The sequence below is a fragment of the Lepidochelys kempii genome, chromosome 3 (genome assembly GCF_965140265.1).
Source record: "Lepidochelys kempii isolate rLepKem1 chromosome 3, rLepKem1.hap2, whole genome shotgun sequence".
Lineage (NCBI taxonomy): Eukaryota > Metazoa > Chordata > Testudines > Cheloniidae > Lepidochelys > Lepidochelys kempii.
This window is the reverse complement of record NC_133258.1, coordinates 104,763,489-104,789,303: the sequence shown is the minus strand read 5'-3', so window position 1 is coordinate 104,789,303 and position 25,815 is coordinate 104,763,489. Positions and strand designations below refer to the sequence as shown.

The following is a 25,815-nucleotide window of genomic DNA, read 5'->3' as shown; positions in this document are numbered from 1 at the left end:
GCTGATCCCTCCCATCTTCCACTCCCTGTGTGCTTTCTGCTTTTTCTTAATCACCTCTCTGAGATGCTTGCTCATCCAGCTTGGTCTACAACTCCTGCCTATGAATTTTTTCCCCTTTCTAGCGATGCAGGCTTCTAAAAGCTTCTGCAGCTTTGACTTGAAGTAATCCCAGGCCTCCTCTGCCTTTAGATCCATAAGTTCTTCAGTCCAATCCACTTCTAACTAATTTCCTTAATTTTTGAAAGTCAGCCCTTTTGAAATCAAAAACCCTAGTCGCAGATTTATTTTTGTTTATCCTTCTGTTCAGTTTGAACTGAATTAGCTCATGATCACTTGAATCAAGGTTGTCCCCTACAACCATTTCTTCTATGAGGTCCTCATTACTCACCAAAACCAAATCTAAAATGACATCCCCTCTTGTCAGTTCAGCAACTACTTGGTGAAGGAATCCATCAGCTATCACATCTAGGAAAATCTGAGCCCTATTATTATTACTAGCACTTGTCCTCCAGTCTATATCTGGGAAGTTAGTCTCCCGTGATCACGCAGTTTCCATTAGTATTTACCTCATTAAAAATATTAAAGAGGGCTCTATCCATATCAGACCCCGGCGGTCTATAGCACACCCCAAGCACTATCACAGGGGAGGCTCTAGTAGTTTTCTTCCCACAATGTGATTTTTGCCCAGACAGACTCTGTCTTATCCATTCCATCGCTTCTTATTTCTTTACATTCTACCTCCTCATTGATATACAGTGCTACTCCACCACCTTTGCCTTTATTTCTGTCTTTCCTAAACAGCACTTACCCTTCAATACCTGTAGTCCAGTCATGACGACTATTCCACCATGTTTCTGTTATCCCTGTAACACCAGGTTTCACTTCCTGCACCAGTAGCTCTAGTTCCTCCATTTTGTTACCTGGGCTTCTCACACTGGTGTACAAACATCTTAATTTTTGCTGTTTGGCCTCGCTCACTTTCTTTACCCGATTAGGCCTGGACATTCTACAGTCAGTATGACCTATTAGACTGGTATCCACACTGCCCTTCCTCCTTATGTCCATTCTCCTACCCATGGCTCCTACCCATGGCCTACCCATCCTTTCTTACTTTGTTTTCTTTCCTCTCAGTGCTAAAGTCTGGCATGGGGATTACCTGGACATTTCCCCCAAATTCCTAGTTTAAAGCTCTCTTAATCAGTTGTGCCAGCCTCTATCCTAGAAGTCTATTTCCTTGCCTTCTCAGATGAAGTCCATCCCGAGAGAACAGTCCTCTGTCCATGAATGCCTCTCAGTGGCCATACATCCCAAAGCCCTCCTTATAGCACCACTACCTGAGCCATCTGTTGATAGTCATAATCTTGTCACACCTTTGTTGCCCTTCTCTCGGAACAGGCAGAATCCCACTGAAGATCACTTGAGCCTTGATTTCCTTAAGTGTCTTCCCCAGCCTGGCATAGTCTCCCTTGATACGTTCCAATGAGAATCTACCAGTATCGTTTATTCCCACATGAAGGATGATCAGTGGATTCTTTCCTGCTCCCTTTAGATCCTCTTCAACCTCAGCTCCACATCCTATATCTTAGCACCTGGAAGACAGCACACCCTTCTATCCTCTGGATCAGCTCTGGTTACAGGCCTGTCCCTCCTTCTCAGTAAGGAGTCCCCCATCATGTAGACTTGCCTTTTCCTGGTGACGATGCGATTCTCTGGTCTATCCCCTGTTCCCTCTGGCTGCAAGTTCTTTCCGTTCCTATTCTCTCTTGTTGTCCTCTTCAACCCATCCTGTATCCTCCTGGGGTTCATATTTGGTGTAGTGTCCATTGACTCTTCCCTGTTTCCTATAGGACTAGCCACTCTTCTCTTCTTCCTTGCCCTTCCACCTTCAGTGACCACCTGCTGAGTCCCTCCTTCATTTTCCAACTCTGCAAACCTGTTCTTGAGCTCTATTTCTCCTTCACTAGCCCGTCTTTTTCTCCGCTTGGTTCTCTTAGTCACATGCTTCCACTGTCCATTTTCTTCACCCAGCAGTCTCCCCTCAGAGTTCTTCAGTCCTGCTTCCTTCTGCAAGTCTGAGCTTTTCCCTTCAGCCGCCTCATGTGTTTGCTTCATAATCCGCTCGAACCCCCTTCTAAACTCAACCAGACTTTCCATCTCCAGTCCTCGGATCTTTTCTTCCATCAGCTCTATCAGACGGCACGTCATGCAAACGAAACTCTTTCCAGGTCCCCCCCCTCCAGGATCATGTACATACTGCAGCTTCCACATCCAGTCATCTTCATTGTGTCTTCTGCTACATGGGTCACTCCCACTGCTGCCTCTGTATCCGTCATAGCCTTCCCACCTAAATCCTGTTAATCTGGGAAACCCAAACCACACCAAAACACCAGCACCCACAGCAAAAACAAACCCCAAACAAGCGCCGCAATACAAACTCCCGTTTCAAACTCCCTGTTTACAGCTCCGTTTGCTGGCTCCTGTGCCGCTGCAGCTGTCTGCATGTCTCATGTTAGCCTCTTTTTTTTAAACTGTTCTCATCTTAAAAGGTACCATTCCTAGATGCAGTCATATCAGCTAGGAGAGAGAGGACAATTGGTTGCCCATTCGTTCCACTCTTTCAGTCTCAGCATTTGGGGCTAAAAGGGAGACTTCTTAGCAAAGGATCTGTGCAGAGCTCTCATCTGGGGTTTGCTTCAAGTGTTATCAAAACTATACTGATACTTGGGCTTCTGCAGATTCAGCTTTTGGGTATTAGACCCAGGGCCTCATGTAAACTTGCCACAGAATTTGCATGAGACATAATCAACAGATTCTAAGTTACTATTTAAAAAAAAAAGTACATTTCTAGGTTTTATAACTTCAACCTATATCATTGGGGCATCAGCTCTGAAATTTCATGAGAACCTGAATGCCAAAATTAACTACTTCACTGCTAGTAATCTAAGCAGAAATATCCAGTTTATCCATCATTTACTAGATGTAGTTATGACTATTGGATTGAAGAACAGGTGACTTTTAACAGTTGCTGAGGTTGGAGTCTGAAGGGTGAAATCATGGCTCCATTAAAGACAATGGCAAAACTTCCTTTGACTCCACTGGGACAGGCTTTTAAACCAACTTCAGGACCCCAGTTCATTGCCTCTAATCCCACCAATATAGGGCGGGAAGAAATGCATCGCCTCCCTGTTCCCTCACCCCTTAAACACCTACCTGAGGCCAAAGTCCCAAACTATCTCCCATACTTTCCCTAGTCCCAAAAGTTCCCTACCTAGCTGCCATAATCTCCAGTTTCCTCCTGACAACTTTTACAATGCAGTTATATGTTGTCAATATAAAAGTCTCCAGAAGGTTATACATTAGATCCAGTTCATTTTAAGCTGTACTAAAGTTTTAATGTCAATACAGAACAGTGTATTGATTGCATTCATTTTTGTATTAAAATATCTTCCCTACCATTTTTTAATGACTTGAAACTGCCACAGAATTTCCAGTAACATAAACTAGGGATTTTGCTGCAGAATTTAGGTTGCTTGCTACACAGTTAAATAGCCTTTGTTTCTTGTCTCTGGAGTCATGGAAACTTAATAGATTTTTCTGCTCGTCACGCCACATATTTTTTCTTTTTTATTGGGACAAATGCTGTTTTGTCTACTTTCAGGGAATCTGAGTATTGGCTTCTGCAGTTAACTCAGTCGTCTTCACCTTCATTTTCCTGTTTGTTCATAATCTGGAAAAGAAAAACATGCTTTCCTGCTTTTTCAGGTCTCAAACTATTTCTCAACTTGGAATGAATTAGTCCAAAGGAAGAGAATATTCTTTCTACACAAGCAGAAGAAACTACTGCTGTTAAAAGTGAGATGATCACTTCGCCTCTGAATCCAAGTGCTTAAGTGACTTCCACCAGTTCACTGGTGTGACTTTCTTTAAAACATCATCAGCAAACATATATTTCTTGAATGGCTCACCCTTAGCTCTGCAGTTTATTATAGTTGGCATTATGGAGTGGTGATTGCTGGAGGTCCATGTCATAGCCAACTCCTCTTCTTCAGCAGTTAAAGTTTGACACTGGTACCAAGTATTGAGAATATTTGCAAGAAAATGAGCTGTAGATAGTGCTTGTCCCATTTGTTTTATTAATGCTTGTAATTTAACTGTGTTGTTGCATATTTCTCTTTTTAAGATCTCACTAAGTTCCTTCCAAATTTCAACAGCGTCAGCAATAAAACAGCTATTTCCCAGCATTTTGTTCAAGGCTACAGAAATAGGCTTCAGGGTACTCAGCATGTCTTCAACATTTCTCTTAAGCCCAGTGTTGAGAACTTTGGCTGTGACAGTGCCATCTATTTTTTTATGATTTTGTTCACAAACTGTCATCCAATTAAGCCAGTTCTTGATACAGTGCTTAAAACAGTCCATTACTGGGTTCTATTGCACGTCTTGTGGAAGAGTTAGCTTGGTTCCTCCCACCTTTTTCAGAGCAGCTGTTGCAAAGTGGTTGTTACAGAAGTATTTTGCAATTTCAACAACATTAGCCTTTATTTCTGGAACACTGAAGTCTTTGGCTAGGAGGTGCATCAAATGAGCACTTCAACCGTATGTTAGCTTGGGACTCTCCAGTTTCTTCTAAATAATTTCTTCTCATCTTGGATACATTTGCAGCATTGTCTGTGACTAAGCTGCATGCTAGACATTTGAATTTTTTTTCAGTATGTTATAGTTCTTACTTATAGCTACTTCTTGTAAGTATTCTGCTGTGTGTGCATTTCGGATATATCAATTGTTTCTGTAAGGAAGACACTCCCTTCTTCTGTTGTCACATAAGCACATACAACAGGATTATTTTACATTGCTCCACCCATCAAGACTCAGACTTAACAATTTCACCCTCTAGACCTCTTGCACACTGCTCAATTTCTCTTTCATACACTTTATCCAGCAATTTACCTGCAACATCTGCTCTGTTGGGGGGACTGTATCCTGGTTTTAATGACTGAACCATGTTAATGAAATGTGGGTTCTCAATCATATGGAAAAGAGAGTTTGTTGCATAAGCAAACCGGGCAATTTTTTCATCAATTACCTTTTTTTGTAATCTGCTGGTTCTTATCACAAATTTATCTGTGGTTGTTTCTGGATGATGGAGTTGTTTTTTTTTTTCTTTTTGCTACAGGTGATATACTGTGGCTATGGTGACATACATGATGTGACTGAAACACTATCATTGGCAGATAACTGAAACTATAGAAAATGATGGTGATCTTGAAGGTGGATAGTCTTCAGAATCCTGTATGTTGAGGATGGATTCTCCTAAACAAAATATGTCAGTGCAGTTATTTAATTATTATTATCATACTGCTCATTTAGTATTACTCATTGCATTCACTGATACTCAGTACTACGTTAAAGGTGAAATTGTAAAAGGAAGATCTGCCTATTTCAGCTATTTATTTTTTTATCACAACTGCATCTAAAACGATAGTACCATAGAGTAACAGCTATATTTTTTGCTTAAATATGAGAATTCAAGTATAGTCCAGAAGGAAGACAGGCAGTCCTTAAGAAAGAAGTATGAAATAAAAAAAGTTTACCAACCTGAAGACCCTGCATGTTCAGACATGTTCCTTTCATGGTCTTCAACGCAGCTTTCTCCTGAGAAGGAACACTTCTCCTGATGTTTCATTCGGGCAAGTAGCCCTTGCATTTCTTTGTTGCACTGTTTGCATTTTGCATGCATGCCTGTCTTACCCATAGGTAGAGGAACTTCATTAAAATATTCCCAAACTGGGTCTCTCTTACTGCCTGCTGCCATTATAGGTTTTCCCTTCTAGTGGAAGAATGGTATGGTAGATCTCAAATCAATGAAGGCTACACTCAGAAAGACCTCAAGACTTCTGGAATATGAACAGTTTCACTTTTGTTTCTGTTGCCTGTCCCTCCCTTCTCACATTTATTTCCAGACTTCTTTTCCTTGTCCAGATCTATTCCGCCCCGAACAATCTTCTATTCATTGAACTTTCTGAAACTTTGCACTTTCAGAGAGAGGTAAGGATTGACTCTGTGTACACAAATTTGCAGAGGGACAATAGGGTTGAGGTCTGTTATTTCTCACCTCTGTATATTATTTATTTTAAAACATTTTTGCTGTTAACAAGTATGTTATCTCTGGAGACACACCTCCACATTTTTGAGAACTGCAAAACTAAGCATCTCTGATGGTATCTTCTAGACTGATCACTGAGTCCCATTGGGTAGATAGATTATTTAGATTAATCTTTCTATACAGAAGCCCCTTGAACCCCAGAAGATTGGGTTCCTAATCCATGAACTATTGCAGGGGTCCCCAAAGCGGTGCCCGCGGACACAGTTGTGCCTGCCGGGGTAGTTGTGTGCGCCCGCAGGACACCGTACCGCCGAAACGCCGCTGCCAAGTGCGGACACCGTAGAACCGCCCACCGAAATGCCGTCGAAAAGCGTTGCCATTTTTCAGCGGCATTTCAGCAGGAGCGCTTCTTGTTGCTTCCGCATTTCGGCGGCAGAGGGTCTGGCACCCACCACAGTCTTCTGGGAGTAGGAATATGCTATTCCCACAGAAAGGTTGGGGACCAGTGAACTATTGGAACTCATTTAGAAAAGTTTTCTTAAACATTACATGAATATATTGTCTCATAGTATAGAATTAGAATTTATAATCCCTATTCCATAATGAGATATCTTTGAGTTTTAATTAAAATACATTGTAGCTATCTTTAGATAGGTTTTTTTCCCCTCAAAAAGCATTTTATCAAAAAATCCTATTTAAATTAAAAAATTTTTAAAAAATTAAAAATTGATTTTTATCCACCCTGTAGTACGGACACCTGTCCTTCAGTTAGATACGTTTTAGTTTTACTTGTACTTAACATTGTAAAAGATGGGAGTCTGGAAGGAGGAGAGAATTGGACAGGAATGAGATAGGATTTTAGAGCTGTGGAAGTGCCTATTTGTAAGCACTTGAATTGTTAACATTAAGGCTAAGAAAATAGTTCTGAAAAGTCAAGAAATTCCATGGTAAATTGGATCATGTTGTATATTTACACGGGGTATGTCGTACGCCCCAGTTTACTGCTGAATTTCCTGACTTCTTTATGCTTGACTTCTCACGGTTAAATATGATTTTGCATCACAAATGTTGTTGTACTTTGTGTGCATTTTATTTAGATTTAAGGTATTAATTGGAGACTTATGTTTTGAGTAACCACTGTGTCTGTAACCAATATTGTTTGGTGTCCCAGAATTGTGGCTAGACCAGCAGAGCAGGATGGGATATTGTAGAATGGAGAGATGTTTAATTATGTATTTTGTTTGTTTTTATATACCCCCAATGTACTAGTTCAAGACCATGATATGTTCTCTGTAATGTGTAGCAATAATATTCTTGAAGAGTGTGACTAATGATCATTTGGAAACTGCTACTTTTTAAGTATCATGATAGCTGGCATGCATGGTGAAACTTACTGTTAAGATTGTATGTGTTCTAATTGAGAAGGCCTTTGTTATAGTCCCTTTGGTTTTGTAGTCTTTGTTGGGCTGGGGGGATCCCAAATATCATCTTGAAGTGTTACCTTCAGATGAGATGGATAATGTGGGTGCGAGGGGTGGCTGGAGGTGGGAGGAGAGACAGAATCAATGAGGAGTTGAGCTGGTGAACTGGAACTGGCTGGGCAAGGAGACAGGCTGGGATAATGAGCTGAATGAATAGACTGGGACCGGTCAAGTGAGGAAAATGGGACTGGGATGAAGAACTAGGGGTGAGGAAGATGCATGACTATGCAAGTTGGAGGGGACGAGGCAGGAGGGGTAAAAGTTGAGGGAAATTCACAGATGAGTCTGTCGGGGTGGGCAAACTTCTTGGCCCAAGAGCTACATTTGGGTATGGAAATTGTATGGCGGGCCATGAATACTCATGAAATTGGGGGTTGGGGTGTGGGCTGTGGAGTGGGGCCAGAAATGAGGAGTTCAGGGTGCGGGAGGGGGCTCTGGGCTGGGGCAGGGGGGTTGGGATGTGTGGGGGAGTGAGGGCTCCAGGCTGGGGGTGTGGGCTCTGGAGTGGGGATGGGGATGAGGGGTTGGGGTGCAGGAGGGTTCTCTGGGCTGGGACCAAGGGGTTTGGAGGGCGGGAGGGGGATCTGGGTTGGGGCATGGCGGGGGGAGGCAGGCTCCTGGTGGCGCTTATCTCAAGCGGTTCCCGGAAGCTGCGGTATGTCCCCCCTCCGGCTCCTACGTGGCAACGTGGCCAGGCAGCTCATACACTGCCCCGTCCGCAGGCATTGTACCTGCAGCTCCTATTGACCACAGTTCCCGGCCAATGGGAGCTGCGTGGGCCGCACTTGGGGCGGGGGCAGCGTGCAGAGCCCCCTTGCTGCCCTTAAGCATAGGAGCCAGATGGGGGACATGCTGTTGCTTCCAGGAGCTGCGCGGAGTCACGGCACGCACAGAGGGGGGCAAGCCCCGCACCCCACTCCACGGCTGGAGCAATGAAGGGGGGCCAAACCCTGGACTCCACGCCCTGGTGGGAGCTCGAGGCCAGATTAAAATGTCTGAAGGACCGGATGTGGCCCCTGGGCCTAAGTTTGTCCACCTCTGGTCTATGCCCACTACAATACACTCTCCTTGAGAGCCTGGAATGGAATCCATGATCCCTGAGTCTCACTATTCCTCTGCAGTTGTCAGCAAATAGCAGGTTTCACAGATAGTAAAGTGTCTCATTCCCTTCTAGTGCTGGTCCCCATAGAAGAGGACAGCCTAGTGCTGCTATTAGGTACTCCATTAGTTCAAGTGGCAGAAGTCTCTACAATGGACCTATATGTTCTACCCGTGCTGATGTCTCCCATGCAGGTGTCAGTGTAAAGTCTGCACTCCAATGTTAGGAAATGCCAGAATTAAGATTACTTGCACAATCTTAATTCACCCTCCCTTGTGCATATAATAATATGTGATGATATAATTGAAGACTCATTTTTTCCCACAAGAGCCCTGCCTCGTTCAATGCACAAGATAGACACACTCTGGAGTGAACGTGTTCTTTAGTGAAAGTGACTGTAGGACCCCTTCTTCATTTGTTTCAGAAGTTGGAAGGTGGTGTGTAGTTAATGAGGTAGGGAACTGCAGGTAGAGAAAGGATGGTCTCATGGTTAAGCCAATTGAATGCTACCCTGAAGAATTGGATTCTATCCCTGCCTCAGAATTCTTGTATGATGCTGGGCAAGTCACCTAAACCAAACTTTGCACAGGCGGTCATTAATTGTGTGTACCTCATTTTCTGGATGCCTGACGTTAGGCCCTGGGGTCTAATGTGCGGAGCATTCAGTAGCTGCAGTTGTAGCTAATCTGAGTAGTGCTGTGAACATATAAAATGCTATATAATCCTAAGCATTCAGAAAATCTGTTTCTAGGTGTCTTAACTTGGACACCTAAAATTAATGGATACTTTTGATCTTAATCTTTCCGTGTCTCAATTCCCTATCTGCAAAATAGGAATAATACCTCTTCATTTCACAGGGGTGTCTAAATTAATTCATGAATGTTTATGAAACAACCAGATACCATAGTGACAAGCACCATAGAAAGCCTATGAGGGAACTAAAAATTCTGCGTTCAGAACAGAGTTCAAACAATGGATGTGAACAAGGGGGGGGAACACATTGAAGAATATGGAGAAAACAACACATTGAATAGTTGCTCATTAAGTGAGCACAATCCCTCCTGTGCACTTACTGAGGCAGGGGGGTTGTGGAAAAAATAGTATATGATCATGTAATTAAAGACTATACATGTGCAAGGGGGCTGAATTAAGGTTCCACAGGCAGCCATAATTCTGGCATTGCCTAACTTTTCAGTGCTTGATTTTGCAACCTTAATATTTGTATGTAGTTTAACATACTATTACACAAATAAATGTGCATTTATATTCTGCATGGCTTATTGCACCAAGTATTGTATTTAGTGTTAGACATTTTAGAATAGATAAATACTTTGACACTTTTTTTTCTTGTGGTTGAGAATCTGCTGCTCTTTCCAATAACTGAAATGTCACATTGCATGTGTTAGAGAATGTCTAAACCACTTTCAAACCTTGCATATTGCACATATTAAATCTTTGTGGTCTCATTCTTAAGATGAGGGAAATGTTTTTTTACTTTCCCTTATTAGTATAATACGAAGCAAAGTCTAGGCTCTCTTAATGTACAGCCTCAAGTCTATCTGCTATGTTCTGTAAACAAAAATATAATCTGGCAAAGGTCAGGTTTGAGTTATGATCTATTACCTACATTAAAATAAGATTGCAAATTCAAACATTTAAAAGGTAGGAAATGCCAGAAGTAAAATTTCCTATTCAAACTTAATTTGGCGCCCTTGTGTACATGTATTATGATGATCTCTAACTACATGATCACAAACAGTTTTTTTACCACGTGACCCTTGCCTTAATCAGTGCACAGGATGGGTGGTGGTTAGTTAGAGGAAACTATCCAGTGTTCTTCTTAGGCTTAAGGTTTGGCCTCATGCTCTATTTATTGAAAAGCATCCAAGTGCTATGCTGGATACAGAATTATTAATTTCTAATGCCTAATTATTAATTAGCTTTCTATGGTATTAATGATAATAGTAGGAAGGTCTTATGAAAGTATCTTCACAACTCCTCTAAGATAAGAATCATAGAATATCAGGGTTGGAAGGGACCTCAGGAGGTCATCTAGTCCAACCCTCTGCTCAAAGCAGGACCAATCCCCAACTAAATCATCCCAACCAGGGCTTTGTCAAGCCTGACCTTAAAAACCTCTAAGGAAGGAGATTCCACCACCTCCCTAGGTAACCCATTCCAGTGCTTCACCACCCTCCTAGTGAAAAAGTTTTTCCTAATATCCAACCTAAACCTCCCCCACTGCAACTTGAGACCATTACTCCTCGTTCTGTCATCTGGTACTACTGAGAACAGTCGAAATCCATCCTCTTTGAAACCCCCTTTCTGGTAGTTGAAAGCAGCTATCAAATCCCCCCTCATTCTTCTCTTCTGCAGGCTAAATAATCCCAGTTCCCTCAGCCTCTCCTCATAAGTCATGTGCTCCAGCCCCCTAATCATTTTTGTTACCCTTCGCTGGACTCTCTCCAATTTTTCCATATCCTTGTATTGTGGGGCCCAAAACTGGACACAGTACTCCAGATGAAGCCTCACCAATGCTGAATAGAGGGGAATGATCACGTCCCTTGGTCTGCTGGCAATGCTCCTACTTATACAGCTCAAAATGCCGTTAGCCTTCATGGCAACAAGGGCACACTGTTGACTCATATCCAGCTTCTCATTCACTGTAACCCCTAGGTCCTTTTCTGCATAACTGTTGCCTAGCCACTTGGTCCCTAGTCTGTAGCGGTGCATGGGATTCTTCTGTCCTAAGTGCAGCACTCTGCACTTGTCCTTGTTGAACCTTATCAGATTTCTTTTGGCCCAATCCTCCAATTTGTCTAGGTCCCTCTGTATCCTGTTCCTACCTTCCAGCATATCTACCACTCCTCCCAGTTTAGTGTCATCTGCAAACTTCTGAGGGTGTGATCCACACCATCCTCCAGATCGTTAATGAAGATATTGAACAAACCTGGCACCAGGACTGACCCTTAGAGCACTCTGCTTGATGCCAGCTTCCAACTAGACATGGAACCATTGATCACTACCCATTGAGCCTGATGGTTTAGCCAGCTTTCTATCCACCTATAGTCCATTCATCCAGCCCATACTTCTTTAACTCGCTGGCAAGAATACTGTGGGAGACCGTATCAAAAGCTTTGCTAAAGTCCAGAAATAAATGAGTTCTCCTCATTTTACAGATAAGGAACCTAGGCTATAATTTGAAGTGTTCACTAATTATGGTTGCTTCCATGTTTGGATACCTAACTTGAGAACTAAGGATCCATTTTTAGAGTATTCTGCATTTTTAATAACTGTATATGTTCAAAGCAATGTACAGACACTAACCAACTGCTGCCAACACCCCTGTGAAATAGATGGGTAAATATTATACCCATTTTTAAACACAAGGAGACTAAAACAGATAATGACTCGTGCAAAGCCACAGAGTGAGTCAATGGTATAACCAGAATTGAAGCCCAGGACTTCCCAACTCCACATCTTGCTCCTAGAGGTGCTTAGCAGCTGCAGTTCCCATTGACTTTACTTGTAGTTGAGTGCTCAGCAACTCTGAAAACAAGGTCTCATGTCTCAAGTTGGGTACCCAGAAAATGAGGAATACAATGTGAAAATCTTCATTTAAGTGACTTACCCACCATCACATATGCAGTCTATAGCAGATATATGAATGGAACCCAGTTCTCCTGGGTGGCATTCAGTTGCCTTTGAAGGCAGTCCTTTCTCTTTCTGCAGTCCCCTAACTCCTCCTCACTCTCTCAACACCTTTTAGTTCTACAATGGATGAATCAGATGTCCTACAGACAGCTGCATTCACTACACAAGCCTGATCCACTTGCTGAACGCTTTCCAGGCCTTCTAGGTATCTAGCATGGACACCTACCTCTTGAGCTAAAGCGACACGTGGTATCAGTAGTATGCTGTCATCTTATATGAACCAGCTACTAGAGGGTGATGGTACACATAGTTTGTCAGAGCTTACATGACTACTTGCCAGATTGCAGAAATTCGTTGGAAATGAGAAATCCTGGGTTGTACTCTTAACTCGGGGGGAGAGGGGGAATATAGGCTTGTGATGATAAGACAGCACAGCCAGCTACATAGTTTGCATATTCTGAAAAGCAGTGTGACTAAGTGGAAATGCTATGAGACACGCATTCTGGTCCTAGTTCTGCCTTTAATACCTTTAATAATAAAATGTGTGAAAAGCAAGGCTCCCTTAATTTAGGATTTATCACCCCATTCAGGGAGCATGTCCAATGCTTTTGCTGTGATGTAGGGATCCCTATAGGCTGGACTATGTTGGAGATTAAACTTTGGAGATTTTAGGAGTAAGTAAACCTCTAACAAGCTCCACTGAGTATGTGCAAATAGCATTTTTCAAAGACTTATAACTCTGCTGAAGCTGGGTAGATTTTCATGCTTAATGTAAACAAACTGAAGGAGAGGCACTCTTTAACAGTTTTTGAGTTGTAGTAATGATAGATGTTACTTCTCAACCAACAGAGGCTATAAACACTTCAAATAGATGTGATTTTCCCCCCCCCCCAAGTTGGTGTCCCTCTTTAAAGGTAAGGGAGGAGACATCAAAAAGCATATAATTTTTTGATCACTTGGGGCCAATATGCTTTTGGACAGGTCAGTGCCTTTCTTTCTTTGCTTATGTTCTGGCTATCTGTTTCAGGTGAACAGCGATACTTCTAAGAGAAACTCTTTACATCCTCTATCTTGTAATCGTTTAAGTGTCTAAGCATGGACAGAGCCTGAAAATCCATTTCCCTGGGCAAGTAGGAAGTTTTCCTAAACAGGTGTCATCAGCTTATGCAAAATTTAAGTTTTGTGGTTTGTTTTTTTTTCCTTTAAAAAAGGTAACCTCTCAAACATGAACTCTGTGGAAAACAATGCAGTGTAACCTTTCTGTAGGCTTGTCTATGTGAGGAAAGTTGCACTATTTAAATTAAGGTGTGATTTTTATGGATTTATTTTTTTTAACCCATTTATGCCTGGTCTAAGCAGGCCTTGCACTGTTTTAACTAATAGTCTGGTGTTTGGGGTTGTTTTTTTTGTTTGTTTTTGGTTTTGTTTGTTTTAAATGCTGATGTAGTTAAACCAGTGCAACTTTGTGTGGACACTTAAATCAATTTTAAATCTGTCTTCTACTGATAAATTGTTAGCATATTTACAGGGGCAAGTTAAGTCAATTTAAACTTGCTAATATTGGGTTTTGTACAACCAGTTGTACTGAATTATTTTAAAACTCTGTTAAATTGGTGTAACTTCTGGGTGTAAACAAGACCTAGTCTGCTTAGGACTCCAGTGTTGCTGCTGCTCAAAGCTGTTAAAAGCTATAGCAGACTAACAACAAAAGTCTTGTCAGTTTTTTCACTGCTACTGTTCAGAACCCTGTAGACAGTAGTAGCATTGAAAAGAATCGTGTTAGTTTCACTGCTTTTAGGAATTACGAGCTCAGAGCTAGAAACTGAAGCCATTCACTTAACTGGGGACCCAAAAATGGAGACCAGAAGATAGAATAGTGAGAACACAAACCCCTTGCAGCAGCCAAGAGGCTGAAAGGAGTAGAATAGTGGGGATTCGACAACCATCACAGGAGCTGACATCTATGATTAGAGAAAGAAACAGTAAATGCTTCTCTTCACGTCCCACAGGCAGCCTTTGAAGGTGGGTCCCGTAACAGCATCATCCCCTTACCCAGCAGCTGGAGGAATAAGAGATAGTGTATCCCCAGGGCCATTACCCCAGCCAGTGAGGGATGGGGCTTCATCTTTCATATTTGCCTTTAGTTATTAGGCTTAATTCTTCTTGGGACTCAGGAGCTTGATATTTCCAAACCCTCTGTGTGAGTGGGATGATTGGCAGCAGAGTTTGTGTGTGGTGTCCGGTTAATGAAATCCTGTAAGGAGAGCGAGAGAGAGACCGCCCCTTGAGTGGAGGCAGTGGAAGAAGAGACAGAATATATACTGGAGGTGGGAGAATGTAATATAGGAAAAGAGAGAGAAGAAAGAGAAACTCTGAGGCATTCAGCGCAATCTTGGACAAAAAGGATTAACTGCCTTTTCTTGTAAGAAGAACAGCAAATCAATCTGACAGACTCTGCCCTATTCGTGTAGGCAACAAGCAGAGTCTTATCTCTAATGACTTCTGAAGTAACTTCCAGTAAATGCATTGTCTTCTGAATACTTCAGGAATATTGATGGCTGTTCTCGTACATCACACAAAGCTATTCCGTCAAGGTACTGATTGTTCTGTTTGATTTCTTTTTTTAGTGCCTCTGCCAACAAAGGTTGAAATAGAATCCTTGAACTTCCATACTGTATTGCACTGGGATTACATGAGAATGCCTACAACACCTCGCTTTACTGTGGAAATCAAACCTTATGAGTAAGTGTCTGTCTTGCATTATATCTTAACCTTATTTTCTTTAAAAGGTATTCATGTAGTGATTCCTTTGATTTTGCCATATCTCCAGGAAAGTTTTATTTCTACACAGTGAAATCATGCAGTCCCTATGAAATTCAGTATGAGTGTAAATGAAGACGGAATTTGTCTCCATTCTAACACCTGTATTGTGTAATACATTGACTGTAAAAATTACATTAATTACTCTTTAATCTATTTTACAGGCTAGGGAAATATAAGCCAGTCAGCACCTGCATGAACACAACAAAACATTATTGTGACCTCTCTAATGAAATAGAAGAACTGAGTCAATCTTACTGGGCAAAAGTTACAGCTTTCATTGAGTTAAAAGAGTCTGCGTATGCTGAGACCAAAGAATTTGTTCTGCGACGGGATGGTAAGTTTAAATGTAAACATAAACTTTACATCTAGAAAAGTGATTTGAGATCACTTCAGATGAATTAATAGTACTTCTATTAAATTTAAAGATTAATATAAATATATTTCTGGTGCAATATTGTACGTTTGGTTAGGAATATCATAGCAGTAACTTGGGGTTTAGGATGAAAAACGAGCATAACAGTTGCTTTGGAGCACTCTTTATAGGCAGTTACTTGTATGGTCCCCTCACTAATGTCTGAGCACCTTTCCAAATATTTTTTAAAAAGAGAAGTGGTGCTGGTGATGCACTCAGCGGCATGCTTTCCTTATTTTGCTACTGTCCCAATGCCCCAATATGGGGTAGGAGACCACTGTTGTGCTTGGAAAGTACTGCCTTCTTACACATCCCAGACGTTGCTGTATTACAATGCTGGGTGAAATGATCCCTATTCAATGTGGCTTCAGTTATCCATCTTCTGATCAACCAAAACTGTTACCTTGAAGCGGAAGTCCCCTGTCGTATGACTGCAGAGCATAATGTCCTGTGTGGAAAGTTATGCATTGCAGTCCTTATGCATATAACAACCTCTTTTTGGATTATCCAGATACATTTAATGTACTTTTTGTAGTTGGATAACTAAGACTGTACTGTATATATATTTTATAATTGAAAACTGTTTTGGGCGTGTTCAGAATCAATAGCATTTCATTTAGATTTACACCAAAAAAAAAAAAAAAAGGGTGCCACATGCAAGGCCCTTCGCTTATATAAATTTTTTAAACTTTTGTATAAACCTTTCCCTAAATCCTTTAAGTGCCCAATCCTTGCCTTAAACTTAGGTGTCTTGAGTTCTTAAAGCTGTTGCCGATTAGGGTAGTCTCATCACATCCATTTCCAATGCCTAATCTTACATAAATCGATGCTACCTTTTTATGAGCAACTTTCTAGCCTGTTGTCCTGATAATTCCTGAGATTGTTTTTCATATTTAATAATCTTTGTTTTAATGTCGTGGTCTTAGATTCTGCATGTACTTGAGTGAAATCTCATCGGTCAATAGTACCTTATTTTGTGCTTTAGTCTCATGTATACATGACTTGTTTTGCTTTTCTAATTGCTGTCAAAGAGCTGAATTTTAAGTCCTTATATGTGGGGAAAGTTACACTGGTTTAATTAAAATCAGGGATGGGCAACTGGCAGCCCTGGGCCACATCTGGCCCTCTGATTCATTTTTATTTGGCCTGCTAACCAGGGGCGTAACCATGGTAAGGCCAGGGTCAGCTGTGTTAGTACCCAGGCCCACCTAAATCTGAGCCTGAGGAGGCAGCTCTTCCAGTGTCCAGAGTGAGGAAAGGGGCAAGAGGCTCTGCCAGCATGGAGCAAGAGGATGGCCAAAGGGGCGAGGCTCTTTCCACTGCCTGGAGGAGGTTGTTCCCTGGCACCTAGTGGAGGCAGCAGGTTTCCAGTTTTAGTAGTCTTGCTGCCTTCCTGGAGATCATGGAGCTGTATGTGGGTAGGCAGATGTATTTCACATAGCCCAGCATGGCAGTATCAGTGGAGGATTTGCTGCTCTGGCACACGTTCTCAGAGCAGCAGCCAGGCGAGCTGCCCCAGGACAGCAAGGACTGCTTCTTCCTCGACCACAACAGCTTTATCTTCTGCTATATCCTGAAGCCTCTTTGACAGGTCATTTTAATTTTTTTTAAAAGAGTTTGTAGATTTTGTGGCCCCTGGCTACATTCAAATTACCCATCCCAGTCATTTTTGTACCAGTGAAAACTCTTATGTGAAGAATTTTTGTTTATTTGGTTTGGTTTAAAAGTGGCTTGTTACAGTTTAGCTTACATCTGTTCCTAGTTAATGTAGCTACACTGTGGGGTGTGGGGGCCGAGCCACCCTTTAACCAAAATAACGATGTGTAAGCACTTGTAAACAAGCATCGCATCTGTCCAGTTGCCATATCCTTTTTCTTGTTCAGTGCCTTAACCTTTGCCCATTTAGACCATTTGACACTTTTTTTAAAACCTCATCCATATGTTTACATTTTTCTATGTTAAGTTTTATAAGTCATCTGGGAGACATTTCTGCCCAGTGTCCTCACTGGTACTGCCCATTCATGATAGATTTGTGCCCATCCAAAAGCATATATTCCCTTAACAAGGACTCAACTTCTCAGCATCCCTCCCATCGAGGTGTGTAATCACTCTCAATATTCTGGCATGTCTTTGGAAACAATTTTTTCCTCTTGAAAATGAATGATAAATGCCATATCTGTTAGCCCTACATTTGTCTTTGAATTCTGTATCAAATCCTTCAACCTAATAGTGAACCTTTGTTTCAGGAAAAATAGGACCACCTACTCTAAATCTCTCAATTGAGAGAGACCAAATCAGGGTTGAGATTCGCCACCCATATCGGAAACTTCCATCTGCTGTTAGAAAATATAAGGACTTCACGTACAAGGTGTTTTTTTGGTCCAGTGGAGAACTGGTATGTTTTAAATTGAAAGTTTCAGATTGTATTTTGGCCTTTTTTACAAAGATACATAGCTTTAGAAAATGCATATATTAATAAATAATAGGTTTTTATTACCTTAAATTACACACACAGCCAAGAGAAATTTCTTTAAACAATTTTAAAACTACTAATGATGCAAAAGTGAATCCCTGAAACGTTGAATGTGGAACCTTAACCATAGCCCTGTCCTTTGAGTATCCACTGCAGTAATCTTTAATCATGTGGTCACATGCAATTATTTCTGTTGGACCCCTGCTTTATTAAGTGTGCCTTTTGGACACCTAATCCATTTAGGTTTTTCTTTCATGTCCCTCATTGTGATGATTGAGAATCTTATATTGAATGGAGGGAGCTGTTCAGTATTTGCTTTTATCTTCATAGATAAATGTGTTTGTCCACTAACTCGTTCACTTATCCTGTCCAAATAATCAGTCACCACTGTGGATTCAGAGTACCTCCGTTAACTTGTATGAATTTACTGCATGATAATGACACACCAAATTTGACTCCATATAAGGCAAGACTCAAATTTTCTTCAGTGCGTTGAGCTACCTCATTCACTGAACACCACCCAGTCTGCTCTGCACGCTGAATGAAGCAGCGGCCCTCAGGGGAAATGTTTTAGTATGATCCAAAAATTGGTGCCAATGCAAAATTGAGAGATTGGGGGTTTTTAAGTAATCTAAAAATTACTGTACTCTGTGTACACATCTACATCCTTGATTTTGAAATCAATGCAGATTTTCACCAGACAGTTTAAAGGCACATATCCAGTCTAGGGACCACCTCTGTGGAAGATTTAAAATTAATATCCCTATCAACTAAGCCACTAAAGCAATACAAAAAAGCTTGCAACACTTTTTTTAACAGTAAATGAGAGCTTTGCTCTCAAAAAATGTTAAGCCATTTATGCTCAAACTTCCATTTAAAAAAAGAAAAAAACTGTCTTTAGGTGGAAACCAGTTCAGTCTGACGGGAAAGTTTCTCAGTTATAAGCAACTGAAAGAGCCTCAGAATGGAAATGTTTGAACATCAATGGGATTTAAGAGCCTAAGTCATTTAGATGCTCTTGAAAATTTTACCCATGGGCACAATGGTCTAATATGAGTTCTTAATAATGCTAGAAGTTAGAGCTGTTGCCTTGCAAATAGCTGTTAGTTGAGATGTACAGCTTTTGCAGTGCACAAAGATGCAGGAGCCACAGGTCTGATACTCAGCACTTTAAAAGTTATCACACTCTAAGGTGACAATACTGTCTTTACATATTGAGTCAATATTGTAAGTTCAAAGTGATTAAGGGTCTGACTCTAACTTTACTTTTCTTTCAGCCCCAAGAGCTTGAAGCAGAGGAATGTAAGAAGCATACATGTAGCATATACATTCCAGTGTTTTCTACCGGTTCCACCTACTGTGTTTCAGCTCGAGGACGTTCATCGATGGTTTCAGATCGAGGATTTTCCAAATCAAATGAAAGTTGCATTCATGTTCCTTCAAAACAGCCACTAGGTAAAATAATTTATAAAAATCTGATCCATATTTCTGAAGACTTGTAACTGGTATTGTATTAACGTTGTCCAGCAGTTGTATGGCTGTCATTTTCTACTTGATTTGTACCATAATTTGTTTCAGTTGCAGCCAGACAGTTGTGTAATTTATTGAATAAAAAATGGACCATTAAATTAGTTTTTGGAAGACAGACTTTGGAATTGCACAAGTGACATTCAGTTGGAAATTTATAACCAGTTAAAATGTGTAGGCTTTCCTGGGTTTAAGGTAACCATAAGCTTGTGATACAAATATAAAGCAAGTGTCTCCCCTCTCCCCCCCAACTTAAAAATGAGTGAGGATGGCTAATCTTCCTTACTATGTGTTTTCTCAACACTGGGTTTTGAATTCTCCTGCCTTTGGCATTCTCTCATTCATAACTCCTGGGACAGCCCCATCCTCCTCCTTACAGCAAACTTGGGCACACAGGAGAGCTGAGCCCAATTCTGTGTAAGAGACCAACTCCACTATTACCCCTATGTCTGTAATCAGTAGTTCTACAATTCTTGTGTTTTGGAGCACTTTGTTTTTTAAAAATATCAAGTTATTTATCCACATTGAATCTCTCTAAAGAGCAGAAAAAGCTACAATTTGCTCATGCATTCCTTATCCTTTTCATAATTAAAGAAAACATCAATAAAAAGAAACCCTAAAGCTGTTTTTTAAAGAATTCTCTTGGACCAAATCATACATTTAATTCCAAAATATACACTCAATTGTGAAAACCCTAATTTGTGGATTTAGTTGCGCTAAAGGTCGTGTGCCATTTCTATTTTATGATTTTTGTGAAAGAGCAACGTCCTGTTTTCCAAACCTCTCACTATATTTTGCTTTAACTTTCTAGACTTAAAAAGTATTATTATTGGTGTTACCGTTGTCTTTGGCGTTGGACTGATTTTTGCAGTGTATTGTCTTTGCAAGCAACTAAAGAAGAGAAAAATTGAACTACCCAAGTCTTTGGTAAGTTTACAGTACTGTTCAGTAGCACATTTGGTGTCAGTCTGTTATTGTGTAGCACATTTTAATATCTAACAAGCTTAGTCTTATAGCTGATATTTGTATTGAAATAACTAGTGGGCAACATGTAGGAGAAAACAAACATCAGTAAACAAAACTGCATACTGTATAGCCACAATATTAACTAACTAAATAGCCTTTATTTGTCACAATATCTGTATGGGTTCTTAAATTAAATTCTTTGCACTTGTCTTATCCTTCCACCATGATGTTATATGTGCTCTGAATTTATACACCAGTAAGCTTTTTACTCCAACTAGATGCTTTGTATTTCCTTTAATACTAGACTTTCTCCTTACTAATGAGTTTACTCCAGTAGACCAGGTTTAAGTACTCAGGGCATGGCTACACTTGCAGCTGAAGAGCGCTGGGAGTTAAACCCGCCTTCGGAGACCGCAGCAGGGAAAACGCTGCCGAGTGTTTACACACTTAGCTGGAGGCACACTGGCGTGGCCACATTAGCAGCTCTTGCAATGCCACAAAGAGCAGTTCATTGTGGTAGCTATCCCAGCATGCAATTGACTGCAGTGTGCTTTTCAAATGAGGGGGTGGGAGTGGGGTGGGGTGGAGTGGAGTGTGACAGAGAGTGTGTTGTGTGTATGTGGAGGGGGTGAGAGTGGGGTTTTGGGGTGCTGAGTGTGTCAGCATGATGTCTTGTAAGTGCAGACCTTCACACCTCCCCCCCTGCTGCCGCCTCTCTCACACACTTACAGCAAGCAATATTCCACACTAATGGCTTGCTTTGTACCGGAGCAGATAAGCATGCCGGCTGTCAGAAACAAACGGAGCTTTGAAAGGGCATATCCGCATTCCTACAGCCGATTCCAAAACAATGACAAGAGTGGCCACTTGACTTAAGGTGATTATGGGACTTTTCCGGAGGCCAATCAAAGCGCAGTAATGCAACACCTCATTCACACTGACACTGGGGCATTTCAGCCGAGGCGCAACAAGCATTATGCTTCTCGTGGAGGTGGATTACCAGGAGCGCTTCAGCTGCAGAGTCAAGGCGCTCTAAGTGCCTTGCTGGTGTGGACGGGTTGGAAGTTAGGGCGCCTGGGGCTGCTTTAATAAGCTCTAACTTGCAAGTGTAGGCAAGCCCTTAGTATCCATTCTAAAAACATTAACTTATATCTTAATTGCACTTATTCTTATGTTACTGGAAGTGCATTTGTGATGGGAGGAGTGGTGCTTAAGTATGTCATGGGAGCTGGACTCCTTGAATTGCTAAATTCTTTTGAAGTCAGAGTCATATTTTATAAGGAACCTTTAGACCTAGCTTCAGTAAATCTATCGGGTGATAGGAAACATCTGCTTAGGGGAGGTTTTTTCCCCTTCTAATTACCGCCTTGTTTTATGGCAAGAGAAATAGGTATGTCTATGGGTATGTCTACGCTGCAATTAGACACCTGTGGTTGGCCCATGCCAGGTGACCTGGGTTAAGGGGCTGTTTAACTGTGGTGTAGATATTCAAGTTCAGGGAGGAGCCTGGGCTCTAGCACCATGTGAGTGGGGGAGAGTCCTAGAGCTCAGTCTGCACCCCAAGCCCCACGAGTCCAAGTTACCTGGCCAGCCACCGGTATCTGATTGCAGTATAGACATACCATGTGTGTACCAGGGCTTGCTTTGTTCAAAAACTAACTGCAGAGAAGTTTATTCTACTGTCTGTTACAAAAGCCGTAGCTGCAAGTACCTCTCAGCATTTATAAAGAGAGCCTCTGTCACCATAGTATCCATTGCTAACATGACTGTGTAATGTAGAGGCAGTATAAAGAGCTATATTATAACACAACACTGCAAACTCAAAGGAATTCAAGACTAGATGATGATAATGGTCCCTTCTGAACATCTGTTAAGAACAACATCAAGATTAAGGCTCCCTTCCTCACTCATAGGCATAGTCTACTGTTAGAAAAAATTTAGAGATCTTTGACGCTGGTGCTAAAATGTTGGAAGCTGTAATATAGCCATCATGCAGATGTTTTACCCATTATCGCAGATGCACATTTTGTTCTCTTGTTGCTAATAGCTTTTACAGAATTTCATTTCAGTTTAATTCCCGTGGTTCATATTCAGGCTTAAATGTGGAATTCTCTCTCTTTACCCTCCAATTATAAGAGAGATTGGAGTTGGATTTGTAGCTGCTCCAAGGAACTAAATGAATTTCAGAGCATAACATTATTTTAAGAGTGAAGGGAGGAGCTCTGTGTTTACACAGATCTCAATTCCTATTTCTATCTAGTGTATATCTAGATCTTAACATCCAGTTTCTTAGTACCTGAGAGGGAGTTAATTCTGATTTGGTTCAGAATGTAGAGACTTGAGCCTTGTGTTCACTCCAGGACCAGGATACTTTTAACATGTTGGACTTTTAACTATTTTGTGTCCTCTTAGAAGTAGCAATGTAAGATTCTCTTCCCCACCCCAGTACAAAAAGTTAGGGATTAACTACAGCAGTTCATAACTACTTTGAGATACATGAATACTCCTGATCCCTGGTCTCTCCCTATATTTTCTGTGACTGTTCTTTAGCAGCTTTAGACCTTGAATACTTGTCTCCATTATAACAGAAAGAAGTGACACATATTTAGAGAGTTAAAATCAGTTAAGGCAAGTTAAAATCAGCCAAAGCATATCAGGTGCTCTTCTTGTGGATTAATTTTCAAGGAGAAATATCACTTTTAACATACCTAAAGATTATAAAAGGGATGTTTTAGGGCTCTAATGTTGTTGTAAGACTGAGATTATGTCTACATTACGGACCTTACAGCAGCACAGCTGTACCGCTGTGAGGTCTACCATGTAGCCACTCTTTGCCTGCAGAAGAGAGCTCTCCTGCTGGCATAATTAAACCACCCCAAAGAGCGTTGTTATCAACGGGAGAGGCATAGCTGTCCACACAAGCACTTTTGCCAGTGAAACTTACGTTGGTCAGGGGGATGTTTTTTTCACACCCCGACCGATAAAAGTTTTACTCACAAAAGTGGTGGTGTAGACAAAGCCTCAATAACCTAAAAAGCCCAGCTTTCTGCAAGTGAAGTAGCTGGGCTGGAAGTTGGTGGAAAAAAATGGCTAGTTTCTGGATTTGACTTCCTTTGTAGCTGAAGCTTGTAAGATTGCTTAAATAACAGGAGTAAGAGGAATATTCCCTGCTTTTTCCTCCTCCTTCCTTCTCGTTTACATACCACTACTTCTTCTAGTCTAATGGGTGATGAAACTTCTTTTAGGTCCCTGCTAGATGGTTGTGGAATTTGTGACATCTCACCTAAAAGGTCCAGCAGGTCTGTTGATATCAAAGCCATACACTGATGTCAGTTGCTGATTTCCACTTAACTCCTGTTTGAATTCAGATTTCCTGAAAGGAAAATGTAGTTAAATTATCACATGTATCCCTTTTAAAGCATTATTTTGTCTTGCCTCTAAACTTTAATTTATAGAGTAAACTAGATTATCATCAGAACACGTAATTTATGTATAACTAAAGTACCTCCTCTTTACTTTTAAGGTCACTGTGGTACGAAATTTGAACTCGCGCAACGTTTTAGAAACGAAACCAGAAGCAAAATATATCTCAGTCATAACCTCATCATCATCCAAGCCAGTGTCGGTGAGTGACGAGATAAACGTGATAGAACAAGTAGACCAAGTTAAAGAAATACGGACCCCTAATTCTGAAGACTGCAGTGAAGAATCAGATACTATCAGCTCCCAGGAGATATCAAACAAAACAGAAGAGATGGCTATCCAAGAAAGCATTGCTGAAATGACCCCTGATGATGAACAAAGCCGGAGAGTGAAAGAGAATTATTTTCATTCTAATAGTAGCCAAACAGAGTTAAATAGTATTCCTTCAAACCCAGAGCCTTCCGACACTGAGGTGCAAGAGTCCCTTGTCCTAAAGAGCTGCAACAAGTTTTCTGGTTATGACAAACCTCATGTACCAGTGGATCTCCTGATAGATGTTGGGGAAGAGGAGTCCGTGATTGCATATAGGCATACTGATGAAGTGCGTGAGTCATGAAGAGAATCATTGAAGACTACAGGGAGTCCCTTTTGGTGTCCACAACATAGAGATTTAGAAGTTTATGAACATCTTAGTCCTAATGGGATTATCAATGTGACTTCTTAGAGCAGACTCTTAAAATTGAAGGGGACTCAAATGGAAACTGCAACTAGTGTTGTGTCTGATGATAGTGCAGAAAAAGGGGAAGTGGCTCTATATCTCACGTTAAGCTACTTGGTGGTTTTGCCTTTGAGATTTTCCTTTAGGCTATTAAAGAACTATCTTTATACAAAGGAAAGATTCTGCAGTATCTTCTAAATGAAGTGCATTGAAGAATCGTCTATATACCATATCAGTATGGTATGGCCATACTCCCAACTCCATGGCCGAGAACAGATTATATTGGAGCCTGTTTTGTAACTAGAAGTGCTTCTGCATGGTGGGTCATAAATTTGTACATCTGCACTAATTGCAAGACAGTATGCCACCCCTTCAGAAAGCCCACATTCTACATTTGCACTTATTGAAATAGCTATCTCTTGTGCTTATAGCTTTATCCATGTTTTGTATACAGAAACCATATTGTGCAATCATGTCTTATGCTCTGAGAAATCTGTATGTTAGCATGCTACCTGACCCTCATTGAAAAAGACTATTTTTGAACTCTTATCTGCACTATTTCTTGAAGAAGCAATACGGTTAAGGCAGTTATTAAAAATGTTTAGCACTTTTCCTCTAAAGCATTTTTATCCTAATTCTTAAAAGAAATATGTGGTTTGCTAATAATTCCATTGAACTTTGTGGAAATAATAACTGTTTTCTTATCAAATTAAAAATGCCCATTTAATAGCATTTTTTCATCTTCTTGAGACAATGGAATATTTTTTGGTAATTTGATGTAGTTAATTAGATCCCTTGATGGAACTCTGAAGCATGAAGCTATCAAACTGAAGATAGAAAGTTTGGATTTTATATTTCAATTCTTTATTACTATTTAAAGGCCTCTAAGGCTAGATGCTTGCACTCTAAATATAGTTCCTCCTGTAGACACGATCTTACTGTGTTGCCAGAAGTGTTTTGAAATGGATCCAAATGAAGCTAGGAAACAATACAGGAAAAAGGCTGGAAATACATAATTTTGCAGGTATATACTATATTCATAGTAACATTCATCTTTATTGAATGGGTGCATTGTGTAGAGGTATTTTGTGTGTTTTGAAAATGCTTAATTCTTGCCAAAATATTTGCACTTTGGCGCA

The 25,815-nt window shown here is 40.9% G+C and overlaps 1 protein-coding gene across 2 annotated transcripts in view; it reads left to right on the top strand.

Moving 5' to 3' along the window:
• The window catches only part of IFNGR1 (interferon gamma receptor 1), a 34,887-nt gene extending 9,591 nt beyond the window's left edge, over positions 1-25,296 (top strand). For both annotated transcript variants that reach the window (XM_073337433.1, XM_073337432.1), the window contains exons 2-7: positions 14,962-15,076; positions 15,319-15,491; positions 17,816-17,964; positions 19,320-19,497; positions 20,381-20,496; positions 24,059-25,296. In XM_073337433.1, the coding sequence (XP_073193534.1) occupies positions 15,027-15,076; positions 15,319-15,491; positions 17,816-17,964; positions 19,320-19,497; positions 20,381-20,496; positions 24,059-24,574 (1,182 nt within the window). In that variant the 5' untranslated portion in view covers positions 14,962-15,026 and the 3' untranslated portion in view covers positions 24,575-25,296. The remainder of the gene's footprint in view (positions 1-14,961; positions 15,077-15,318; positions 15,492-17,815; positions 17,965-19,319; positions 19,498-20,380; positions 20,497-24,058) is intronic.
• The last annotated feature ends 519 nt before the right edge of the window (positions 25,297-25,815 follow it).